The sequence below is a fragment of the Tympanuchus pallidicinctus genome, unplaced genomic scaffold (assembly GCF_026119805.1).
Source record: "Tympanuchus pallidicinctus isolate F22 unplaced genomic scaffold, pur_lepc_1.0 scaffold80, whole genome shotgun sequence".
Classification (NCBI taxonomy): Eukaryota; Metazoa; Chordata; class Aves; order Galliformes; family Phasianidae; genus Tympanuchus; species Tympanuchus pallidicinctus.
In genome coordinates this window covers 86,140-102,808 of record NW_026294803.1, presented here as the reverse complement: position 1 = coordinate 102,808, position 16,669 = coordinate 86,140, and the positions used below count along the sequence as shown (strand labels likewise).

General features: G+C 51.0%; 1 protein-coding gene and 2 long non-coding RNA genes across 3 annotated transcripts in view; all 3 read right to left on the bottom strand.

The window, feature by feature from the left end:
- LOC128074151 (rho GTPase-activating protein 32-like) overlaps nt 1-11,058 on the bottom strand; it is a 32,818-nt gene extending 21,760 nt beyond the window's left edge. The window contains exons 1-8 of the mRNA XM_052669746.1: nt 11,008-11,058; nt 10,133-10,214; nt 9,284-9,427; nt 8,903-9,005; nt 8,506-8,638; nt 7,907-7,989; nt 7,431-7,538; nt 6,915-7,060 (exon numbers count right to left, since the gene is read on the bottom strand). Of these exons, the coding sequence (XP_052525706.1) occupies nt 6,915-7,060; nt 7,431-7,538; nt 7,907-7,989; nt 8,506-8,638; nt 8,903-9,005; nt 9,284-9,427; nt 10,133-10,214; nt 11,008-11,058 (850 nt within the window). The remainder of the gene's footprint in view (nt 1-6,914; nt 7,061-7,430; nt 7,539-7,906; nt 7,990-8,505; nt 8,639-8,902; nt 9,006-9,283; nt 9,428-10,132; nt 10,215-11,007) is intronic.
- On the bottom strand, nt 4,750-6,343 carry LOC128074146 (uncharacterized). The gene is made up of 3 exons (XR_008202999.1): nt 6,214-6,343; nt 5,272-5,417; nt 4,750-5,082 (listed from the first exon to the last, which is right to left on the bottom strand). It is a non-coding gene; the product is annotated as an uncharacterized LOC128074146 (long non-coding RNA).
- A 1,580-nt stretch (nt 11,059-12,638) lies between the features above and the next one.
- LOC128074145 (uncharacterized) lies at nt 12,639-15,669 on the bottom strand. Its single transcript, XR_008202998.1, has 3 exons — nt 15,573-15,669; nt 14,656-14,762; nt 12,639-12,924 (listed from the first exon to the last, which is right to left on the bottom strand). It is a non-coding gene; the product is annotated as an uncharacterized LOC128074145 (long non-coding RNA).
- Between the last annotated feature and the right edge of the window lie 1,000 nt (nt 15,670-16,669).

Genomic DNA, 16,669 nt, shown 5'->3' with positions numbered 1-16,669 from the left:
GCACTTTCCTGAACTACTACTCCAAGAAAAGATAATAATAATTAAACAAACCTTTTAGGCGTTACCTGTTGGAGGGCACATACCATCCTCACACTTAAAAACATCAAAAAAGGCATGACTGCCTCCAACATTACATGTATTTGCTATTCCTAGCAAGTTGTGAAGCTCCGTATCAGCCAGAAGTCATAAACACCAAACTCCTAAGTGGCAATCAACTCAATTATGCCGACAGACAGCCAGAATCTTTAAGCCTGACAGCCAGGAAAAAACCCAAACCAGACAGCATCTGATTTTCAGCCTCCTCATCAGTTTTGGAAAACAGTGACCTTCGCGTCAGCTTCACTCTGGCCTGTAAAGCCCAAGCTCGCAGTCTGTGCCAAGTCCTTCTTACTAGACAGCAGAGAACTTAGATGGGAATGAATCTTAGGAAAGCACTGCAGTAGATCAAAAACAGTGCCTCCCTGAGCAAGAAAGCACTGGCTAAAGAAAAATGGCTTTAATCCTAAAGAACAAAGGTAATTCCTCCTCCTTCCAGGTTACAGAAAGGACTGACGTGAAACAGCATGAGCAGAAGGCAGGGACAGGTCAGCATTATCAGCTAATGAGCACGGGACATCACACAACAACAGCTGCAATTTTAGCAGCGGCCCAAACTCAGGCAACAGCAAGGCTGTGTCCTATGCTACAACGTACTTGATCTCTTCCTGCAATGCTGTTTGCAACAGCCGCAACAGCAGAGATTCCTCTCTCTGACTGGATGCGTAGTTATGCAGCGTGAAGATGGCTGAATCCATGAACTCTGTGGGTTTGTTTTGAGGCATCTGCAAAAGCAGCTTGGCCAAGTACGTTGGAGTAGTCTAAAATAAGAAGAAAAAGTACTTAGTGCACGTGTATAATCAATGACTATTAAGATGTTGTCATTATGAAATAAACAAGAGAGTTTGACAAAGCAGACTAAGCTAACAAAAGGAGAATAAATAGAAGGCTTACCCCTATCCTGGGCTCACTTACAAAACTCCAGCAGAGCAGATCTGCAGACGAGATCCTTCCCCACTGGTAGCCAGCTCTTAAACAGGTCTAGGAGGGCTGTAGCCTGGCTGCACCCCTTCCAGCAGCACAGCTGCATTGCCTTCACCTGTGCTCCTCTGCCTGACTCACTGCTCGCCTCAGGTGATCAATCAGAGGTTCAGGCCATGACTCAGCAGTTCCCATACAGCACGTGTCCACAAAAGCCAACACCACAAAGACAGACAGCGCCTCAACACTGCAGTGCAGAAGTACAGACTGTTCCAATACACGTAAGCATCTATGACAAGAGCAGTGAATGAAAAGCTGCATACCTCAAGTAGAAAAGATGCTGATAGGCTTCCAGCTTTTCCCTCTCCTCTTTGCTCCAAGCTTGCAAACCTCCCTTTTGCTCGTTCAGCGTCACCACGTCACAGAGCTGTTCCTTGTTCTCCTTGCTAAGATTTTTGCTATGAGAAACAACATCCTGCAAAGAACACAGAGGGACAGATTCCACATTTAAATAACACGCAATATGGGAAAAAGCTGCACGATAGCACTTCCTTTTGGGTGGATAAGGCAGTCAAGGTACATCAGGAGATCGTGAAGTGAAACATTATCTGTTGTAGCAGCGATTTCTGTCTTGTCCCCACATTCCAGAATTGGGTGAGAACCTACAAGGACTAATTGCTTTGAGCAGGGACTACTGTCACAGCTGGTAGCGTTCTGAAGATGCTTGAAAATGCCTTTCTTTCTCAACTGTGCTTGAAGCCCCAAGCCCTGCTTCCATTTTGCTGACTCCCTGCCTCCACTGCTCTGATAACTATGATACTTTTTGCTGCCAGCATCAGCCCAGGAGCTGGAGCCCCCTTTGGAACTGAACTTCACTGCTGCCATGGTTCAGATTTTACACAAGGTCAAGCCTAGCGCCACGCTATTCAGGACCAAAGGAAAAGGTGACTGTAACTTCAGCTTGAGTTAAAAAAAGGCACCGCTGTATCAGCAACGTTGTTCTTGTGTGCAATCAATCGTCAGCAAAGTGACAGAGGGGGCTTCCATCAGCCAACCAACACCAAACAGCCTGAGCACATTTCCTGCTCCAAAATCACCTCCCCCTCTGATACAGCACACAAAACGTGAGAAGAAATTAAGGTGTGCAAGTCCATGACTCACGTAACCACAAGTGAAGAGACAAACAGTTCTCAGAGCCTTCAAGCATACCATCTATTGCTTTCCCTTGGTCCCCAGTGGGTTTTTTTCTGGTGCTTTGTTTTTAAAACACTTGAAGCCTTGATGTTTCTGCTGCAGTTCTCTTTCTAGGGATACATAGTAATAAGTGGAACAGTTAGGAACTTACTGGGAGGAAAACCTGTAACTCGGGGGGAAATACTTCCCACTGCATCTGAGTAAGTGAGATCCAGGCTCCGAAGGTCCTCATGCTAACTGCCATTGGCCTCAATTCACTCTGCTCGTCTCCCAGCACTGCATTTCCTACCTGCAGTGTCATTCTGTTCTTCACTAGCAGTCCAATCTTCAGGTCCATGAGATTGAGGTCATTTTCAAGCTGTTGATTAGATCGGATCAAGGTCACAGCTTCCTCACACAGTTTCATTAGCTCCAGCTCCTCCTGAAAATCTGGGTCCGATCGAGCAAGTGAACCAATTTCCCAACCACAGCCGTAGGTGGGTTTTCAGCATTAACTAAAAACAAGAGACAAAACAGCAGAGGACAGGAAACAAATTAATGCATGTGTTACCTCTGTGCAGACAGCATGTCAAGCAGCAGCCAGTCCAGGCTCAGATTAACACCAATGGGCTTGAATAACTCCTGACAGCATCCGGAACTTCTGGCATGGAATAAATCACGACAGAAGTCAACGCTATAGGATGAAGTCAGTATCAGCTTAGGGGAGTCCACCTTGCTGAACTTACCCCAAAGATCAGCGCTCCTATTTCCCAGCAGCAAAAGTACTACCGTGAACCAACTTTGCACAGAGTCACAGAATGTCAGGAATTGGAAGGGACCTCCAAAGATCACCTCGTCCAATCCCCCTGCTGGGGCAGGATCACCTAGATTAGGGCACACAGGAACATGTCCAGGTAGCTGCTGAATGTCTCCACAGGAGATCCCACAACCTCTTTGGGCAGCCCATCCCAGTGTTCTGTTACCCTTGCCGTGAAGAAGTTGTTCCTCTGATTTATGTGGGACCCCCTATGCTCCAGCTTGCACACATTGCCCCTTGTCCTATCACTGGATGTCACTGAGAAGAGCTTGCCTTCATCCTCCTCACGCTCACTATTCACACATTTATAAACATCAACGAGGTCACCCCTCAGTCTCCTCCAAGCTAAAGAGACCCAGCTTTCTCAGCCTTTCCTCACAGGGAGATGCTCCACTCATCAGGGCAGAGGAGAGGGGAAAGAGCACCTCTCCACCTCCTATCCGTACTCTTTCTCATACACCCCACGATGCCCTCTTGGCCACGAGAGCACAGTGCTGGCTCATGCTCCTCCTACCGCCCACCAGGATCCCCTGATCCCTTTCTCCTACGCTGCTCTCCAAGAGCTCAGCCCCCAACCTATACTGGTACTCAGGTTGCTCTTGCCCAGATGCAAGACTCCACACCTGCCCTTGTTCTTTCTCATTCCGTTTCTCCCCACCCAACTCTCCAGGTCTCGCTGGAAGGCAGCACAGCCTTTTGCTGTGTCAGCCACTCTGCCCAGTTTTGTGTCAGCCGGGAGAAATGAGGGCTTCAACTTGGATCAGCTCCTTCTTTCCATCACTGTTGTTATGCGGCAGGCTGTCAGCTGAACCGCAGCCATTTGTGCTTCCCAACAGCTCTCCATTGGTGGAAGCACACAGCCCAGCATCACTACATGCTCTGGCTCTGCTCGGTTGACAAGAGCACAAATCACCTATAAAAGAATGAACAGGGGTTGGTGTCAAACTCTCCCAGGCTGAATTACAAAAGTGGTTCTTGATCAGGGGAGAACTGAAGGTGTCAGGTATGTTCTGGAACGCTAGAAGGGCAATCAAGCCCAGTGACAGCATGCATTCTATGTTGCTGGAAAGCAGAGCTTTGGAAGCAGGATTTGCACTCTTACCTGCCAGCACTACGACTTGCATTTCTGCAGGCTCCCTGGCATTGCACTGCAGTTGGCGTTTGGCCACAGAAGATGGTTTTCCCAGGCTGAAACAGGAACACCAACAGCCAGCTGCTGATTCCTTCAAGGAACGGATGCTGCCGGAGGAGAGAGGTGCTAGGGAGCAGCCAAGGCATCACAGTGCATCCAAAAGCCCTGAAAGGCATCACAAAGCCACCGCCAGGAAGCTTGGGGTCACCACGAGCAGAATCCAGGATGCTAGAGATTATTTGCTACCGTACCAACTGGGACCTGCAGACATCCCAAAGCCAGACAGAATGGGAAATAACCCAGAGCTCTGCTTCGTGCACCCTGCAGCCTCAGCGTTGCCAGCTGAGGTGCCTTGCTGTGTGCCGCATTCATCCCAGTCCTCGTGAATGAAGACTCCACAGGCACTCAAGGCGTTGAGTGAGTATAAGTGCGCTTTTATTATTAAAGGAAAACACAGGAGGGCGTGAGAGGTCCAGGTAAAGATGGGAATCGTCCTCTCTTGGATGGAAAGATCACGTAGAGAGTGGCTCAGAGCTCTCAGAGATGCTGCACGGTGCCTGGGACTGGAGGCCTGATTGTACGCCCCCCTCCAAGAGGCTCTGCTGCTCCTCCTCGGTGATGCTGACCTGCTCCTGCACAGAGGTGTTGCTGTCGGGGCACTCGGACTGTACTTGGGCTGGGCTGCACTGCAAAGGTGCCGGGTCACAGTCCAGGCTGGTGACTGCGGTGCCTGGTGGGCACAGGTCAGCATCTTCAGCACAGCCGGGAGAAATGAGGGCTTCAACTTGGATGAGCTCCCTCTCTCCATCACTGTTGTTACGTGCAAGGCTGTCACGTGATCCGCAGCCATTTGTGCTTCCCAAGAGCTCTCCATTGGTGGAAGCACACAGCCCAGCTTCGCTACTTTCTCCAGCTCTTCTGGGTGGACAAGGGCTCAGTTCATCTAGGAAGGATACACAGGGGGTTAGCGCCAAACTTTCACAAGCTGAATTACAAAAGGGGTTCTTGATCAGGGGAGAACTAAAGGTGTTAGGTATGGGTTGGAACGCTGGAAGTAGATACAAGCCCACTGACAGCAAGAATTCTATGTTGCTGAAAAGCAAGGCGTTGAAAGCTGGATTTGCACCCTTACCTGCCAGCACTACGATTTCTATTTCTGAGGGCTCCCTGGGATGGTGCTGTGGCTGGCGTTTGGCCCCAGACGATGGTTTCCCCAGGCTGAAGCAGGAACACCAACAGCCAGCTGGTGATTCCTTTATCTTGCTGGGTGGACTTGGTCTGGAGAGAGAAAACAGGGAATGGTGGGAGTCGTGCGTGGCGCAGGGTGAGGGAAGAGCTGCACTGAGCTCGTGCCAACAGTTGCTTGTTCCTAGCACCGCCTGGTTCCTGCTGAAACACAGCTTAGAAACTCGCTCCATTTCAAGCAGTTGAGGATGGTTCCATTCCTATAGCTCAGCCCTGAAGTCTTGCTGGCTAAATTCCCCTCAACTGTGTCAAGCAAGATGCAGAGCATGTGAGGTCCACAGGCTCCACACCTGTACAGGACAGCATCAAAGGGTGGCTTTGATTGAGTAGGCAGGCATAACTGCTGGCTGAGCAATTGCACAGCCATAAAGGAACTTCAAAAGCATCTCTGACTCTGACACTGACAGCTCATCAGCCCATTTCACTGCCATGTCTAGTTTCTAGTGTCAGCAGGTCTGACCAACAGCTCTGCGTAGAGGAGAACCAGAACTGGATTCAGGCACGAGGCTCTGAAATCTGGAAAACCCCAACCTTTCCAGGTACAGCCAGCACAGGCCAGGGTAGACGTCAGCGTGGCTTTGTGCATCTCGTCACTGCCTGCCCAGCAAGGAAGGAACGGCACCGTTGTGAGGCTAAACTGAGCCCGGCGGGCAACTCAATGTTAGTTGAATCTCACAGTCCAAAGGGAGGGGAGATTCACTGCAACACTTCAGGCACCATTCATTAAATCTAATTTCCACAAGTTTAGGCACTAGAAATAATGGAGACAGAAGAAACACAACCCACCCAAACAGTGATGATAGCTGCTGGAAAACAAAGTCCTCTTTACCTTTCAGGTGGAAAGTCGATGACTGTGTGGAATTTCCCCCGTACAGCTGTGGGGCCTTCTTCCACCTCTATGTCACTGCTCTCTGTCACAGCGACAGGAGAGCTGCTGCGGCCTCGCCTCCGTGCCTGCGCCTCCTCCAGGCTGAGCAGCTCTGTGGCAGGGTAAGAGGTCCGCACAGACTGGGGCCCTGAGAGAGAATTGTGCCCTGGAAGGGAAAACCACAGGTGAGAGCCAGGATCAGAAAGCGGCAGCACAGCCATCCCAGGTCCGGGGGAGCTGCTGTGTTTTCCTCAGACTTGCTTAACCGAGCCACTGGAAGAAGAGCAGCTCAAAACAACCATGTGCTCAGAGGTGTGTCTATGGCAAAGGACGCAGTCATCATTAAGAGCAGCTCCCTGTATCGAAACAGGCAAACAAAAACCCTAGAAAATGGGGGCAGGGAACTGAGAAAGCTCCGCTGCCACACGTTAATCAAGCTTCACCTGCTTGCAAAACATCATAATGACAGTGATGGTTTTTTCTCCTTGTCAAGTTTGGGCTTGCACATTCTCAGCATCCAGCAACTGGACGCCAGATTCCAATCTAAGCCCAGAAGTCTGCTGTTCCCTCGACAGGAAAAGTGTATTTCAAAGGACTTGGAAAAGGCCTGCATTTGATCCAGGTGTCTGACCAAGATAAAGCTAATGGAGGAAGACACTCACCTGCTCCATCTGCAATGTCCGATCCGGATGTGGAGCAGAAGAGGACGTCTGTGTGGTCGATGATGAATTCCACCACAGCCGACTGCGTCTGCAGTTCCGTGCAGGCAGCTCTCCCGCTGGCGCAGGCAGACTCGCTCTGCTGTGATCTGTAGAAAAGGCAGGTTTTAGAAGTCATTCAGCCAAGATCGCCTCCCCAGGTCTGAATTACTGCAGCCCAAAGCTGTCACATTTGTTCTCAGGAGACTTCCGCAGCGGGCATATAAGAGATGCCACTGAAGAAGTTCTCCTGTCTGATCAAGGACACACCAGTCCCATCTAAACAAGAGAGCAGCAATGCTCAGCTAGAAATTGTGCCCACGCGGGGTTGGAGAACAGTCCAGGCTCCTGCTCTGCTGTCAGCCACTCACTGCACATTTTACAGGAGAAGAGCACATGTGGTGCAGAAGAAGGGAGGACTGCTTTATTCTACTGGAGAACAGATGTAAGCGTTCTGTTGAAACGGAAAAAGAAGTTTACCTTAGGAGGTTTGGAGCCCACACAATGGCTAAGTTCTTAGCGTGCATGTTGGTGACAGAGCTGTTTGCAGCAAGACAGGCCAAGTGTCTCATCAGGAACACCAGGGTCCTGGGAAACAAGAGAGGCAAATGTTCAGCACCAGCCAGCATGCCGTGCTGCCACTCACAAAGCAAACCTCAATTCACACTAGTTGTTATTACTGCTACTGATGCTGAAGTAGATCCAACTTGACCAAGTGCCACGCTGCAGCACCCAGCACCAGCACAGCACAGCCACAGCCATCAGCTGCACCAAGCCTACCCCCGTGCCCAGGAACTGACCCAATAAATTAACCCTGTAAATTAAACCGGTGCAGCCTTCAACCGCTTCAACATACCCAGGCATCGTGTTGCACACGTGAGACAAAGCCTGGAATCGCACCATTGCCCTCTGAAGTGCAGCAGGGCTGAGCTCAGCAGGCTGAGGGCAGCACTGACCTGTAGTGAGGAGCGGGCAGCTGCTGGATGACGTCCCGCATTCTGACCAGCCGCTCCTCCTCTGTAGTGGCACCAACAGCATCCTGGAAAAGGGCAGAAAGGGATTGAGACACAAATCAGGCGAGATACCTGCCGCAGGGTCGGGAACCATGGGCACAGCGCGCTGCTGGTCAGCACTGAGAAAGATTTTAGGCCTCCCTATGGCAAACATAGCGGCACGCAGCTGGTGCCACCAAGGCCAAGGAGTCCAAGCACCGGGCCGGTTTACAGCCTGGTTGGGCAGCTCAGCTCCTCGCAGGGGGCATTCATCTCCAAGTACGCTTGGCTATTAATCCCCTTCCTGTTCCAGAAATAGCTGGGGAATAGCAACAAACAAACAAACAAACAAGACAGGAATTCTCGCAAGCACTGTGAATATGGAAATAACCACCTCCTGGGGCCACCAGAAGCGGCATCAGCACGATGCAGGATGTGGCAAAGACATGCGAGTAAACCCCATGGGGCTAACAGAAGAAGGGCCTCAGAGCCGGGGCCCTGCTGCAGCCATCTCCCAAGAGGCCCAGCGAAGAGGGAAAGGAAAGGCGTTGCCTCGTGCTTACCGAGAACTTGTCATACAGCTGGTCGGTCAGCAGGGGGGTCGGGAGCTCCCTGAAGTACATTTTGCAGAGGGAGCTCGCGCTGTGAACGTCGCGGACGGTTAGCTCAGGAACCTGCTCACACTCAAATTCCTGGCTGCAGAGAAGGACACGAAAGCGGTTGAGAAAGAGGAAAGCAAGTCAAAAGCCACACCCAATGCAATCAAGAGTTGGAAGGGCTTCCTGATGTACAGGAGAACACAAACACTCGGCCACCAGCACCACGTCAGCCGTGCTGGATGGGATGTTCCCAAAGGAGACCTTTTCTCTGTGCTAAGGCATTGCCCGCAGGCCTCTGAACGCCCGCAACAGGGCACGTGCCCCTGCTGGCAGCTGTGTCTGTCAGTCGCAGCACTCTTACCGCAGTCTCTGGACGTTGGACGCCACGCCGGACAGGCGGTATATCCCCTGCACCACGCCATGCTGCTCGATGAACTCGGCGCAGCTCTGGAGGACCTGGGGGACTAAAGAACACGTGCCGGCGGTTACTGGAGCTCCTTAGTCAAGTCCTGCCTCAGGCTGCGCTCCCGTCACATCCCATCCACTAAGCCCAGCCGGGCTTGGCTGAAGCAAATACAAACGTGCTTGTCTCTTGGGAGCATTAGCCTCACTTCATCTTTCAGCCATCAACTCCCATTCCCCGTTTCTCCACTGGTATCAACCTGCCCCTTGCTACATACCATCTCCCTTTCATCGTTAGGTTCTCAAACAGGGAAGCTCTCAGGAATGGGCTGTCCCTTACCATCACGACCAGAGTGAAGAAGATGCTCTCCCAGGTCACAGCCAAACACCCTCTCCTTCTCCACCTCCTGCTCTTTCCGTTGCTTTGGGCGGGCCTTCACCACGGAACGAAGGAAGGTGAGGAGCTTGCCGCGCTTCTTTGGCACTGCACAACAAAAGGAAGAAACCAGTTCATCTCAGGTTTGGCTCCGTTGGACGAGGCCGAGCACAACACATTCTACAGAGCACCTCAAAACGGGAAGAACATGATGAGCAAGTGCGTACCAAAATGGATTTTCCCCAACCCTGGATGAGTCCAAGGCCAGACTGGATGGGGCCCTGGGCAGCCTGGTCCAGTCCCACTTTAAACGTGGAGCTTGGTTGGCAGCCCAGCTTGAGGCAAGGGGGCTTGGAGCTTGATGATCCTCGAGCTCCCTTCCACGCCAAGCCATTCTACAAGGATTCTAGGATTTCCCCAACTCCAGTCATAAAACACAGCAGGACTGGGCCAAATCTCTGCACGTTCTGATGGAGTTGAATGCACTCCTCTTGCTTAGCTTGCTCAACCTGGGCATTAAGGACCCTCTTGAAAAGCCACGTTCTGATCAAGCGTGTCACTAGCACAACCAGACCTCTATCTGTCCACCAGGGACGCTGGCTGTTCTCAGCCTCGTACGGACTTGCCGGAGAACTGCCTTGGCCTTCCCTCATTCTCACTGCCTACAAAACACCAGCCATACGCCCCATGCTATGCAGGAAGGATTATCAGCACAGAGGATAAGGGGGGAAGGATAAGGGAGGTATTAAACATGGAACACACCCAAAAAAGACTCCATTTTGCTTCCCTGCACCATCAAATGTCTCATCGTACCTGGCTTTGGCACTGAATTGATGAGAGACTCCGGGATTTTTCCGTTAATGAGCTCCACACACTCACCAGGGAAAAATCCAACCTGTAACAAGAGGAAGAAGAGACGTGCAATACTGAAGGCAGCGTTTCTCAGGCCTGAACTGTTCAAACATCACCTTTTCCTCATCACGTGCCTGCCGGATGCTCCGTAAGACAATCCAACCAAAAAATGGCCTGCTTAAAATTAATAATTATTCCAAATTGGCAGGCAAATATCCATAAAACTGTGTATGGAGCGGGGAAAGGACAAGTATGCTATGCACCCCTAAATCTCAAGCGTGCCCGAAGGGAAAGACTTCATACAGAAGCTACATATTATGATAGATTGATGCAGCTAGATCTGAGTTGGCACAGCCTATGAACTTTCTGCTTGCTGACTGAGATGCAGCTGCCATCCCCAGCTCTGAGCTACCCAGCGTTCTGCAGCCAGCAGCAGCAGCAAGCGCGCAGAGGCTCTGTTACCCTGCCTCATCTCAGCTGACAGGCAGCGACTTCCTAAAAGACGCTGACTTCACCTTCTGCATGGGTGCAAGCACAAGTGCTCAGAGACACTGAAACACGTGTCCTAGCTGCTGCATTTCCAAAGGTGCGGTTCAGTGGCCGTGACCTGATGCACGCTGTGAGGGCTCTTCTTTCTAAGTTAACTGAGGAGGCAGTTTCCTACAAAGACCAACTTTCAGCTCTGGCCTAAGCCCACAGCAAAAGGGAAAGTCCTCTGACACCAGCACAAGGAAACCATTTTCCATGTGGAGCCATGCTGTGCAGGCAGGGCAGCTCTAAGCTGAGATTCCTGCCTCGACCGAAGTTGCGCTCTCACGTCTGAAGCTTGGGCCTACCTGAAAGCCGTGCTTGCCTCTCCAGCGCGGGCTCAGCTCCTGAGGCGGCATCTCGATGACGCACACGAGGTCTCCCACCTGCAAGAGATTGCAACGTCAATCCCAGCTTCGGCACGGCTGGGAGGAAAGCGCAGCTCAAATGACTGCATTCTTCTGCACTGCCCAATATCGTCAAGCTTGAGAGCCATTGCACCAGTGCAGCTCTTCAGGCATTTGCAGTCATACAACTGAACGTGCAAGTAGAAGAGTCACTCCAATACACAACATACAGAATTCAGCTGTTCAGTATGAAATGGTTCTCAGAAGCAGCAGGCTCTTTGCCAAAGGGAGAGCTCCAATTAAACCGCAGGCATAAGTCAGCCAAACAGATCCTGAACAGATCTGCACACTCCATACACTGCTCTGCCATTGCTCAGAGACCAGGCTACCACACCGGGCAGTAGCTCTCGGATCACAAGATTCCAATGCCAAATAGAGCCATAGTTCAGAGATGGCTGAACTCCTCCCTGCATCCAACCCAGTGCAAGTCTAATCTGGAGCCGCACCTTCTGAGCTTCACCTCACCAAACATTCGGAAGGTGTCTGAGAATATTCCTGAGAGCTTCACACGTTATACTCTGCTGTACAGGACAACAAGGAACGCCCTTAACTGCTTACCTCCAAGGAGAGTTCACCCGGTGCCTGGGCAACGTATCTCTTAATAACGTGGGCAGCAGCAATAGCTGGGATATTAAGAGATGACTCCTCACGGACCAGCAGGGGCCTCCCGTTGTTCTCAGCCTGAAACAGAGAGCACAGGCCACGGTGAGGAGCTGAGGGCAAACGAGGAGGATTTCAGGCTGAGGAGCATGTCAGCAGAGAAAGCTGCAGGAAGTGCACTCTGTCCTTATCATGGGCACACAAGAAGGAACGGCAAGGCTAAGAACATGCCCGCAGCAAGGAAAGAAAGCCTTGAAGGCAGCTTTTCAGTGACACCGATAGAGCCGCAAGGATTCGCTCTCTTGAAAAGCAGGAGAGCACATCTGCAGCTCACTCTGCTGGCTCAAGTCAGGGAACAAAGACCAATCAGAGCTCCACACTCTACCTCCATCCGTGTCATGCCAGGCTCACAGCTGATCTCGCTGCACGCGATGCCCATCACAGCAGGCACGACAGGCTGGAATGAAAAGAAACACGCTCATATTTTCTCTCTTCACACACCACACTATTGAGAGACTTCTTCAGAACTACCCTTGGCTATCCTCTGGCACAGGCGGGTGCTCTAGAAGCAACCACTCTGTTCACTCCGTTCAAATGGGACAGCCCATTAGGCAGCATTTGACCAAGCGGCTGTCCCTCTGCTAGCAGATGGGGACTGGCACAAAGCAGCAGATGCATTCGCCCAGGGCGCTCTGACAGCGCAGCAGCAGGGCAGTGAGAGGAATCATTGCTGCAGGTGCATCTGCTCCCCGGCCACGGCTCCCAGCAGCCTCACCACCGGCACCTGCTGCAGCCCCGCACATCAAGGATTTCCTCTGCTCGCATCTCTGCTGTGCTCCCTACAGCTGCCGCGCACACTCCCACAGGCCAAGCGTGCGTGCTTGTGACCTTGGGTCACGCTGTGCAGCTCAGCACAAACTGGGCCTAGGACTCTTTGCCTAAGGGATTGCTTTCCTTCAGACCAGCTGGTCACAGCACCACACACAGCATCCTCCTGAGGGCGGAGCTGCAGGGGAAGGGAAAAAACCCACACGGGACCAGTGTCCCATCAAAGCTGGGTGAGGCTGTGTTACCAAACATGGTGCGACACAGTGCTGGTCAACCACGTGGGGGGACAAAGCGTGGCACGTACCTGGCAGGAGATCAGAACAAGGTAGACAATTCCTTGAACTCGCAGCTGTTTCTTGTCACTTTGCTCTGTGCTTCCACGAGCGAAAGCTGCACCAAGGGAGCGGATAGAGGAGAGAGAAGGAACAGGTCTGTGAGCTTGCACAATGGAGCAAAGATGACAAGGGAAAAGCCACGGGACAAATGCCATCTTTGTGGATCGCTTGGGAATGCAGGTACTGGCTGAAAGTTACGTCTGATGGACAAGAGTAAGCAGTACGAGCTGCTAGGAGCTCCACCAGCCAGCAGTTTTCAACAGCTCACTGCCCACCCGTCCATCCCACGCTGTCTCAGCTTACCTACAAGATGCTGCACAAGACACAAGGGTTGAAACCGAAGGCACTCAGTCGCTGCACAAGGGCAACAAGCGAGCTACTCACGCAGAGCTCAAGCGCTCCAATGAAGGGACGCAGCACGCACTGCTCCTCCCCTCATTCCAGCCTCTTGTGACATCACTAAGGGCCACCAGGCTGCTCCGCCATGACGACAGGGTGGGGAGGCAAGACCATGTCACAGGACCAGAAGATTCCAACACCGCACCCAACATTCTAGAAGCAGTGGGCCCTTGGAATTCTACCTCAGCCCAATCCTGCACAAGCTGCCATGCGGTTGTCATGACCACAGCGCAGGACCCAGCGCTTGCTCCTGTGCAGCCTCGTACGGCTGGCCTCAGGCCGTCCCTCTGCAGGGCCTTCCTGCCCTCGGGCAGATGGACATTGCTTCCCAACAGCGTACCTCGCAGCGCAGGGCCTATGTACAATCCACACTGCAGTCCTATCGATCTGTATCAAGCTATCTATACCCAGACACACAGTCACCACTACCATCTTCTTTCTGAGTCTTGAGGTACACCATTCAGCGGTTTCATTGCCATCAAACAACCCCACTGACGGCACACTGCTGACACAACGTCCTTGCTAACACAGCAGCAACTCCTGGCACCGACAGCTCCGGGTACAACAAGCACAGGGCTCTGCGTTGCTTTGGATGCAGTTGCAGCATGGATCTGAGGGCTTTGTGGAAGGGGATATATTGCAAATTGCACCGACGTTTTCAGACCATTTCTCTTTCGGCATGGTCCCAGCACCTGGCATGCTGATCATCATCCTGAATATACATTTTGTCAAAGTTCTACAACTAAGGAAATAGTTCCTTACCAAACGCAATCTGATCACTCTTCTGGCCATATTTTGTTCCAGCTACCGCTTCCTGCGGGTGGCACCAATAGCGCTGCATCACCTATAGCTCTCTGCTCTTACAGTTCTCATGCTGTCTGGGCAGTCCTCGTGGCCTCAAAACTCTCTCATGCCACACGTGCCACATTCTGAGGCACAGAAGATATATCGCACTACTTCAAAACGCCTTTTTTTTTTTTTAATACAATGATACTAGTGATAATCATCTGGAGCTAGAGCATTATAAAAAAATTCCCTTTAGTTCAACCATAAGTCTGCCCCATGGACTCCAGAAGAGCTCTAAGAACATGCAGCCTGGACATGGATGGCAGCTACCATAACAGTAAGCAATGAAAAATGAGGTGGTGAGCCATGCTGTGTCATTGCATCTGCGGGCAGGGATTCTCCATAGACTGAGCAGAGTGCAGATGTCGCCTGAGAAAAGAGCTTAGGATCATTCAGGAAAAGCAAATGAGTTGAGTAATTAATTGAAGAAACTCACGTTCTAAAGGTACTTAGAAGGAGAGAGTATTTCCCAACAGAATGGGTTTAACTGTCTATTCCCTGTTTTGCTAGACAGGTCTACTCTATGTATGCTTAGACTGACCTGAGAGGGCATGCTTCAGCACACCCCACAATTTCCAGTTTCCACATCGTCCAGGCAGCGCAAGTGCGGTGTACGTCTCCCTTGGCACAGACATCAAGCTTTTCTTCCTTTGCAATGAAACACGTAGCGAGTCAGAAAGGACAAGTAAACGTGAAACTCATTTTGCACGCAGCGTTAGAATATAGCTAAGGTACCTCCACTGAGATGAGCAAGCTTCATTTTGGGTTGGGTTTAAAGGCTGCCAGCTTAGATAGAAACACTGCCATTCGGAAGGCTAAGAAACCTTGGCGCTTAAAATTCCTGGAGACTTGGAAAGTTCTCAAAGAAACCTTGAAAAGCTGCCTTGAAGTATTCCTGTTGAAAATTGCTGGGATGCCTCACCACATCATTCACCACGACTGTTCATATCATCCACCATAGATTAAATCAGTTTTAAAACCACGGATTGTAATTATCGGCAATACTTCCTCCCTGTGGATCTCAAGCCCTCGTGAGTGACTGCAATGGGGGGCGGCAAGGGGATTCTGGTGCCAAGCTGAACATCATTCCAGAAATCTGTTCTCCTGAACTAAAAATACGGGCTAAAGGAAACAAGGCGTGTATTCATCATTACACTGACTGCATCAGAGTGTGCTTTTGTGCACACGTGGATCTAGAGACATCGCTAAGAATTTAATTGGTCCACCCGATCCTTAAGCAACTCAGTAATTCAAGACACCTAACAAGGATGGAGGCTCAGTGGGCCATGGGCAAAGCAGGGAGGACAGAGGCAGGAAGCAGGAAGGAGTTCAACTCCAGCTCTCCCCCACAAAAGACTGGGAGAGCTGAGTCAGCACCACGGGAGGAGTTACGACACAGCGTGGGAGCTGACAGAGAGGCCTGAGATTGCCAAAGGACGGCACCAGGGTAACTCTCACCAGTCCTGTGCAGGGGTTTCATGGATGCTTGGGATGCTGACTTCCACTGCCTGTGTCATTGGTACGAAGTCCAGATGACAAAGGCTCCTTCTGTCTGGGTAAACTTCTGTGGTTCCATGGTCATGACTGTAAAAAAATTAATAATTAAAATTAAAAAAAAAATAGCATGCAACCCTCTAAAATTTACCTCTCTGCTCTTCTTGTCACCCTGACATCTGAGACGAGCGTTACACATCCCTGCACCTGATTGAAAACGCATGCAAGCCAATGTTCCACACAGCTTCATCTCAGTGCCAAGAAGAAACACACGCAAAGACGTTTACAAGATTCTTTGTGCAGATGAAAAGCGCAGGGTGCACGTGTATTCTCTTCAGTAATACATAGTATTGTGGAGTCCAAAGGTAACTTTTCAAGAACTAGATGAAATAAAGGTCAGTGAAAAGGAAATATGGGATTAACTATTTTCATCTAAAAAATCCTTGCTAAACCTCTCCCCATCAAAAAGGAAGCATGCTGGGCACTGTTAGCAGCAGCTCAGAGAACATCTTACACTGCAAAATGCAGCACATTCTTTTTGTCCACAGGCCCCTCATTTCTCTAACTGGCGTCAGATTCACTCCAAATACATGCACCAGAACAGTCATTCGGTTCTGCTGAGAGGAACCCACTGCTGGGATGTCCCCCAGTCCCATTCCCTGCTATTTCCAGCACTGGGCGGGAAAAGGAAGAGCAACTGACTTCACCTATCCAGGCTTCTGCATGGCCTCCAATACGGTCTCACATCACATCAAGGGAGAAGCACAGCGGAGAGCTCTGGTGGCTGCAGAAATCAAGGTTGCCCCTATGATGGTGCTTTATAACAACACGCCTTACTGCACATGAGACACGAAAGACAAGGTTAAGGTTAAAGACTCCACTCCCAGTGGATGTGGCTGTCTGCACAGACAACAGCTGCCTGCTGTCCAGCAGCCTGATGCTCACCCACCAAAGCACTCGCCCAGCAGATGCCTTTCATAGGAACACAAAGTTAGCAAGGTTGGAAAAGATCTCCAAGATCATCCAGTCCAACCGTCCACCTGCCACCACCATTTCCCACT